This window comes from Nelumbo nucifera, chromosome 4 (assembly GCF_055504915.1).
Source record: "Nelumbo nucifera cultivar China Antique chromosome 4, China Antique-T2T, whole genome shotgun sequence".
Lineage (NCBI taxonomy): Eukaryota > Viridiplantae > Streptophyta > Magnoliopsida > Proteales > Nelumbonaceae > Nelumbo > Nelumbo nucifera.
The window spans coordinates 10,138,056-10,146,735 of record NC_142652.1 but is presented as its reverse complement, the minus strand read 5'-3'; the positions used below and the strand labels follow the sequence as shown (position 1 = coordinate 10,146,735).

At 37.9% G+C, this 8,680-nt stretch overlaps 1 protein-coding gene across 1 annotated transcript; it reads left to right on the top strand.

Annotated features, from left to right (window-relative positions):
- The first annotated feature begins 840 nt into the window (after nucleotides 1-840).
- On the top strand, nucleotides 841-7,008 carry LOC104591959 (cysteine-rich receptor-like protein kinase 42). Its single transcript, XM_088902832.1, has 7 exons — nucleotides 841-1,911; nucleotides 4,572-4,589; nucleotides 4,748-4,861; nucleotides 4,993-5,337; nucleotides 5,621-5,855; nucleotides 6,160-6,304; nucleotides 6,428-7,008. The coding sequence occupies exons 1-7, from the start codon at nucleotides 1,137-1,139 to the stop codon at nucleotides 6,728-6,730; spliced, it is 1,935 nt and encodes a 644-aa protein (XP_088758958.1). The 5' UTR covers nucleotides 841-1,136; the 3' UTR covers nucleotides 6,731-7,008.
- Nucleotides 7,009-8,680: the final 1,672 nt, after the last annotated feature.

Genomic DNA, 8,680 nt, shown 5'->3' with positions numbered 1-8,680 from the left:
TTTTTTATCACCGATTGTTGGTTTTGTGAGTGGAATTTAGTTATCTAATAAGTAATTTCAGTGGCCTCATGTCTCAAAGAGCGGCGTTGATTTGGCTGTGTAGTTGTTGCTTCAATTATTTGATCGTTGTTGTCTATTGGTTTTGATGCAGAATCCGTAAGATCTACAAGGGAAAGTTGGTTAGAAATTATTTGATTTGCATTTATTATTATTGGTTTGGATTGTTCAAGGAGGATGGAATGGTGGAAGGTGGAGAATGAATTCGCCGTCGCTTGGTTCTGTGTTGTGAGGAAGATGATGAATAGTAGATTTTTGGGGATTCTGAAGAAAAAAATGAGGAAGAAATATGAGATGGAGAGGACTAAAATTATCATTTGCATAAATATAAGTACTTATTGAAAAATAGCTTACCAAATATTCTCACTCCATACTTAAAAACATAATAAGTGATTTAAAAAAATAGGTTATTAAACAGCCTAAAGGGTTGTTAAAATAAGTACTTATGAAATAAATACTTCTTTTAATAAATACTTAACCATCAAACAAAGCCTTGGGCTTTTTCTAAATGAGCTTTCCAGATTGAAAAAATGATTTTGGGATTTGTTTTTTATCAAACGCCAATTTGGGCTTTTTTGGGTGCTTTTGATTTCTAATAACTATAAACCCAATAAGCACTTAATATGAACCCTCCCAGCCGCAGCCTTGATAAAACCTGTCCGGCGTGTCCGCTAACAAAGGGATAAAAAACAAAAGGCTGCTACACCAAACAAAATAGAAAATCAACTGACGACCAACAATAAGAATACAAATTTAGATCTATATTTATTCCAATTTCCAACTCCCTCCATCTTCGTCCCTGCCACCTCAAGCTCGTTAAAAAGAATAAGAAAGAAAAAAGAAGGGAGGGAACGAATGCCAATGGCATCCTAAACAAATTATTCTTTCGAGAACCTCTCTTCTCTCTGTCTGAATCGTCCAAGGATAAGGGAGAGGAGGAGGAAGAGGAGGAGGAAGAGGAGGAAGCAACAAAGAAGAGGCAGCGATCAGAAGAAAAAGATAATACAAAAGAACCGGGTGACATATCCATTGTTCTCATCTTTTTCTCTTTCAATACAACGCCCGAAATAGAGAGTTCAATGCTTTCCCCAGTCGTAATTCTCCGATCTCTTCCTTGGGTCTTCCTCACCTTCTTTCTTTTCTTCCCGCCCTCCCTTTCTGATCCACGGATCACCACAATTGACCAACAATGTGGGTACACTTCTTTCCAAGGTAGCGTTGACGTTGATCACATTTCGAAAGTTGTCCAAGGAGAGAACGGTCTTGCCCAACTCCTCGGCGAGCAAGGTTGGGGAGCCCAAGTCTCCAACACCTATCCACCAGTATACATCCTAGCTCAATGCCAACAAGACCTATCGCCGGAAGACTGCCTTCTCTGCTTCAACGAGAGCCAGTCCAAGCTGAGCAACTGCCTTCCCGCCACTTCTGGTAGAGTATATTTGGACGGGTGCTTCATCCGTTATGACGATTACAACTTTTTCACCGAAGCCGTGGACCCTCGTTACGATATTGTGAAATGTAGTTCGTCCAAAGACGTGGCTGCCGAGGACTACATGAAATTGGAGTTTGCGAAGAAAGTTGGGGACGCGATCGTGAACGTGACGACGAGTGCAGTTTCGGAAGGGGGATTTGCGGTGACGGAAGTAAAAGGCGGAGTGGTTGCAATATATGCAATGGCGCAATGTTGGGGGAGTCTGGCCGAAGAGAGTTGTAGAGAATGCTTGCAGGAGGCAGGTAATTTAGTCAGAGGGTGTGCACCTGCCAAGGAAGGGAGGGGTTTGCTTTCTGGCTGCTATTTGCGGTATTCAACCGAGAGGTTTTTTGCCGAATACACAGAGGGTACTCGTCCCGGAGGTAACAACGGTTTCCATTCCTTTTTTTTTTTTCCTTTTTTTTCTTTTAAATTTTAAATTGTGGTAGTACGAAATATGAAATTAATTGAGCTAGGGGTGTCCACGGTTCGGTTAACCGAACCATGGCCCCTTTTTGTAAACCGAATCAGTGGTATCGGTTTTTTCATTTTGCCAAACCGAAATCGAACCGGTACCACCGATTAATCGATCCGCCAGTTTTGGTTTTTGACCGGTTCGGTTCTTTGGTTCTTTGGTTTATCGATTTTTTATATTTATAATATATTATATAAATATATGTATAATATTATATTATAAATAATAAATGATATATAACATATTATAAATATTTTAAAAATATATAATATATTTATAAATATATCATTATAAATATAATATAAATATATATTTATATATAATGAATATATATTTATATAAATAGATCATTACTATCAGTTTTTTTATAGGTTAATTGAAAACTAAACTGGTCCTTTGGTTTTTCAAGAATTCCGAACCGACAGGTTCGGTTTTTCATGGACACCCCTAAATTGAGCCTCTCTCTCTCTGTATGGGTATTGCGTAGGGATGTCAACAGGTTGGCTTTAGTACGGGTTTACCTCAATCCTAACCCGACACTACAGTGTCTCAACCCAAATTCGACCCAACCTGTCTTAAAATACATAATTTCCGAACCCAACCCGACCCTATAGGGTCTAACCTGATACCAACTCGACCTGACCCGTAGCATTTTAATTGTATTTTTTTAACACGTTTTGAAAACCTAAAATCCATTAATTAAGTTAGGAAATTGTTTTGTAGAATCTAAGATGTCACCTTTTCCATTTAAAAAAGAAAAAAAAATAAAATCAACATGTAAATAAATCTTAAACTTTAAAGCTATAGAATTAGAAGTCAAAAGTTACAAGAATACTTTGTATATATGTAAGGTATTATGACTTGACGGGGCGGGGCAGCCAAAAACCCAAACTCGACCCAAACCCGACTTGGGTTGAATAATCAAAACCCTAACCCAACCCATTGACATCCCTATGTATGGGATTGATTGCTCACCTTTCTTAGGTGATGTTTGGTAATGATTTCCCTTTATTTGAAAAACGTTCTATTGATTTATTTTTGAAATAAAAAAAAAGTGATTAATAAACATTTTTCTCCAGTTAGGCACCATTAGGTGCCACATAAGCAGAATAGTAAATAAATACCTTGGTGTTTGGGAAAATATTAAAATGAAACTTCCCCAAACAGGTGACTTACCATTTTCAAATAAATGGAAACCATACCAAACATGATGATAGTTTTGGGTTGGGACAGATTTCCAATTTGTCCTCATGTAGTAATTACCTTTGTCTTAATTTTTAGGGTAAATTCTAGGGACCCCTAATGTAGGGGAGTTCGGATCTCCTACCCACAAGAACCCTATTGGACATTGGGTTTCATTTGTTTGCAATACAAACATCAAACTAGAGTATTTATGTACTTAGTTCGGATTTGTGAATATTTGTTTGATATGCACAAATGCAACGATTAAGAGGTCAAAAATGTATTTTCCAATAGTTTTGTGTTGTGAACAGAGCACATTATTGTATTCATTTTTTGGATACATTTTTGTATTGTTCCGATAATTTGTGCATTTGACCAAAAGTTTAAGGCATTTAATGATTGGCCCGTGCTTTGTACCAATTCCAAAAAAAAAATGCAAAAATAGGTTACACAGTAAACATACTTTGCATTCTTAAATCGAAAAGAAGGTATTTTATTTATATAAAGTATATATTTATGCTTGTATCGCAACCAAACGCAGCCTTGAAAACATCTCATGTGGGTAGGTGTGAGGTTAGTGACAATTATCTTATGAACTTTCACTTTGCTACAAATAACAAAGGCATTAAATTATCGAAGTACCCATTTGCCTCCATCACTTCTCCAACGCTTATGCCTTCTCACCGGCGAAGAAGCTCTTTGTTACGTCATTGCCAGAGAAGGAAAAAATTTTCAACAAGAAATTACTTTTTAGCATTTGTTACACCATTGCCATAAAATAAAAAAGCAAACCGAAGCTTGTTGCTGTCATCAGAAAGAATGAACCAAAGCTTGTTTTTTTGTTGTCAGTAGAGAATAAGAATGATCCGAAACTTGTTGGTTGTTGCTGTGCCTCCATCACTAGAAAATACATACACAATAAAAAGATATCATGGGTTCTGAGGTCAAAGAATAAATCAACAAAATGGTTATGATTTATCCTCAGTGTGGGGGTCCCTGTAATTTACCCTAATTTTTGTTTCTTTTTTTTCTTCCGGAGGTTGAGTGAGTTCTCATTTGTTTCTTCTTCTGTGTTTATATTGTCTCATCTGTATAGGATTGAATTACTTTTTTTGATCTAAATACCAGGTCTGATTTGTCTTTCTTATTTTTCTAATTTTTATGGGGATGTTGGTTTACTATGTGAGTTTTGTGTCTTGTTATTTACTGTTAATTCAATTACCTTTACATTATTATTGTTTTCTTCTTAATTATAATAATGAAGCAGGGCTCTTCCTGTATTGCTTCCATAATGCGGATTTCATGTCTTATTCTCTGTATGTTTAGTCCTTTGCTGTTATTGTGATCTTTTCTCTCTGACGAAGCATTATTGATTCTTATTGCCAGGTTACACTTCTATGCAAGGTAAGGCTGCTCGTTTTTCTCTCTTCTTTTCCCTCCCCCATTACCTGTTTTGATCCAGGATGATGGGATTGCAGCATAGTGGGCTACAGGGGTTAGGTTGCAGCTTGACATTATCAATAAGCTTATGTGATTTCCTTCTCTGTTTCGCGTTGTTCCAGACCTTTCTGAAACTGCGTTCGTTATAGCAATTGCTTTGGCATCACTTGCTTTTTCTCTACTTGCTCTTTTTGGTGCTTGTGTTGGCTACAAAAGACTATCAATGATTAAGAAAGGTAAAATTTCAATAGTAGCAATACCTGTAAAACCTGTAACAGAAGCAAAAATCCAATCAATTAGCTTTTACAATTTTTTCCTCATAGCTCTCAACGTTTCTGATATGGTTGTCTTTCCTTGTATCTTATAGAACGGAATAACCTTGGTGAGATATATTCATCCATGTCCCATTTGAATTTCAAATATGAGATACTGGAAAAGGCCACAGACTCTTTCAATGTCAATAACAAATTAGGCCAAGGAGGTGCTGGTTCAGTATTCAAGGGGACTCTACCTGATGGAAAGGCTGTAGCAGTCAAGAGGTTATTTTTTAACACCAGACAATGGGTGGATGAATTCTTTAATGAAGTAAACTTAATCAATGGAATTCAGCACAAAAACCTTGTTAAGCTTTTGGGTTGTAGCATTGAAGGCCCAGAGAGTCTTCTGATCTATGAGTATGTACCAAACAAAAGCCTTGACCAATTCCTTTTCGGTAAGTCCTTGGCAAAATCCAATTGCAAATCTCAATCTCTCTAATGCCCAATTTTGAGTTTCATCACTTATGCATATCTGGTTTTCTTTGCTACTGCTGAACTTGGAACAAATTACTAGCTTACACTGACAAACGAAAAAAGTTTTATAATGAATATTTTCAATGCCCGAGATTGAAATTATTACAACCTGCATAAACATGAAGAATATAAGTTCATTGTGAATGGAAAAAAATGACATATTTCTAGAGGTTAACCACACTTAATTTTCATTCTTGCATACAGATAAGTACAAGGTTCAAATTCTAACCTGGGAGCAGAGGTTTAACATCATTGTTGGAATAGCTGAGGGGATTGCATATCTTCATGGAGGTTCTGAAACAAGAATAATCCACAGGGACATTAAGAGCAGCAACGTTCTCCTTGATGAGGATCTAACTGCAAAGATTGCTGATTTTGGACTAGCTCGGTGCTTTACAGCCGATAAGACTCACCTTAGCACTGGAATTGCAGGAACACTGTAAGAGAAAAGCTTATTTCTAAGTCAACTTTTGCTTCTCACTCTCATCATGTCCATGGTATTTATATAAACAAGGATATCTGTGTAGCTCTACAAGTGAACACAGAGTAAGGATAATGGTTGTCATTCAACCATACGCTAGGAATATCACAAAACCTTGATTAGTAATTTATTTTCTTTTCCTTCTCTCTCTCTCTCTCTCTCTTGTGTTGGTGAGGAAATTTCTACGTCTTTATGATATCAGAAACCTGAAATTTGCTGATGCTATATCTCACCTAGTATAATAAATTGATGTCTGTTTCAGAGGGTACATGGCTCCTGAATATCTGGTTCGAGGGCAACTAACCGAAAAAGCAGATGTTTACAGCTTTGGTGTGCTGGTTCTTGAGATTGTATGTGGTAGAAAGAACAGTGTCTTCACACAAGATACTGGTTCTGTTCTACAAACAGTAAGATTCTTTGCCCTGTTGTGCTACATATTAAGCAGTGATTGATGTGTTTAATTTCAACTGTTAAGCATAGATATGTAAAGCATTCATTCCATTTGATAACGGCATTCATTCTGTCCACAGGTTTGGAATAATTTTAAGTCAAATACACTGCCAGAATCTGTAGACAAATGCCTGAAAGATGAATTTTCAGTGAAAGAAGCATCAAATGCGCTCCAAATTGGGCTTCTCTGCACACAGACTTCAGTTTCCTTAAGGCCATCCATGTCTGATGTTGTTCAAATGCTAACTAATGAAGATTTCCCTATTCCTTTGCCAGTGCAACCTCCCTTTCTGAATGCAAGTGTAATGGGTGCACCCATGTCTACTGAATCATATCGTGATCCCATATCAGATAAGCCTACAACAATTGAGATACTGGAATAGAGGTAGAAGCAGCTCAATTTTTTCAGTTAGACCTGGAATGTTACAGAAAGCACCACTACCACTAGTATTGAATCTGAAGACACATCCGTCTTTGAACTCGAGGAGACCCATTTGTGTAAGAATCGAGTCCATTTGGAAGATTTTGTACTTAAATTATCCTCATTGAAGTTTCTGGGTTTCAAAATCAACTAGGAATCCTGAGGTGAAGGCAATGAAGATGGGGAAACTACTTGCTTTTTGGTTGGTTGTAGTGGTGAATTGGGATCAAATCCCGCTGTAACCAGGGTTTTTTTGGGGGGGGGGGGGGGAGCGTCGGGTGATGGGTAGGGGGACGGGCTACCCATTATAAGATTTAGAGACGGTTTGATAATTGCATTGATTATTGAATTGAGAATTATAAAAATATATTAAGGCCCCATTCACTTTTCAGTAAGTTCTTCAAGAGACATGGGCTGGTTATTAAAATCACCAAAGGAACAGTATGGGCCACATTAAAAAGAAGGGAGAAGTACACTGTACCCCAATACAGAATTCTAAAATTACAGCCCCCATAGTCTACTAGTAGCCCCCCTATAAATTGCATCAATGGACAGTTAGGATTCATCCCCCTTTATGGTGGGACTAAGAATTCTGAACTGGGCTGATGAGACCGAATCAGCCCCCCATAATGTTTCACAGCACATCCCCGCTGTGTATTGAGAACATCTCCCGACATCATCATCCTGAAATTATAAAAATATATTAAGGCCCCATTCACTTTTCAGTAAGTTACTTACCTAGGTAAGTTTTTTCCGAGAAATACTTACCCGGGTAACTGTATTTACCCATGTTTTTTTTTTATTTCTCAGGTAAATAAGGTAATGACCATTTTAGTCATAAAAATCCATTATTGAAAAGGGCATTTTTGTCCCATTCAAGTTTAGCAACTTTCCTCCTAGGTGGGAAAGTTATTTATCCACCGAGGAGATGGCCCATGAAAATAAACTTTCCCTGGTCCCCACATTATTCTGAAAAATGAATATGGGATTCTTGGTCAATGGGAATCAAAATCCCATTGACCAACTTTCCCCCCTCTCAAAATCCATAAAAAGAACTCCCCCTAAATAGATGAAGAATTGAAGATTAAATACCCACTATAAGTCAGTAACACAAACTTTGTTAAGTAAAATTGTAACTTATCCTAAACCACTAATCATTGTATCTCAATTCAAGATGATGAAGATGCCTGCCAATGTGATGGTGTCTCTGGGTTGTCCAAGACTCCGAGCTCTTTGTGATGATGACGTGGCCAATAGGTGTGGCAAGTAGACAATGGTATGCATGCTGCTTCTTCAAGAGACATGGGCTGGTTATTAAAATCACCAAAGAACAGTATGGGCCACATTAAAAAGAAGGGAGAAGTACACTGTACCCAATACAGAATTCTAAAATTACAGCCCCCATAGTCTACTAGTAGCCCCCCTATAAATTGCATCAATGGACAGTTAGGATTCATCCCCCTTTATGGTGGGACTAAGAATTCTGAACTGGGCTGATGAGACCGAATCAGCCCCCCATAATGTTTCACAGCACATCCCCGCTGTGTATTGAGAACATCTCCCGACATCATCATCCTGGATATTATCATTGGGAGATGTTCCCAATACATGGCAGGGATGCGCTGTGGGATGTTGTGGGGGGCTGATTTGAACTCCTGGGCTGATTAATCATTCTCCCTAAAAAGAAATTGGATGTAATTACTATTTTACCCCATTCTATTATAACATAGTATTTCAAAAAATGTTCTTAACAGCATCATAGGTTGTTGGCCCCCAACAGCCCAAGTTTTTCCAGCCGAATGGGCCTCACTGGGACGAATGGAGAAGGGCAACAAGATCAAACCACCAAAGTGATTTGAAACCGACCGGTCTGGAACGGTTCACCAATTTAACCACTTTCTTCTTGGCCAGA

What these genes read in the sequence shown, in the direction of transcription:
- LOC104591959 (XM_088902832.1), top strand. Translation starts at nt 1,137, where the DNA reads ATGCTTTCCCCAGTCGTAATTCTCCGATCTCTTCCTTGGGTCTTCCTC. An exon ending in ACTATCAATGATTAAGAAAG is followed by an intron (nt 4,862 to 4,992) that starts GTAAAATTTCAA and finishes TGTATCTTATAG; the next exon opens with AACGGAATAACCTTGGTGAG. An exon ending in ACTGGAATTGCAGGAACACT is followed by an intron (nt 5,856 to 6,159) that starts GTAAGAGAAAAG and finishes TGTCTGTTTCAG; the next exon opens with AGGGTACATGGCTCCTGAAT.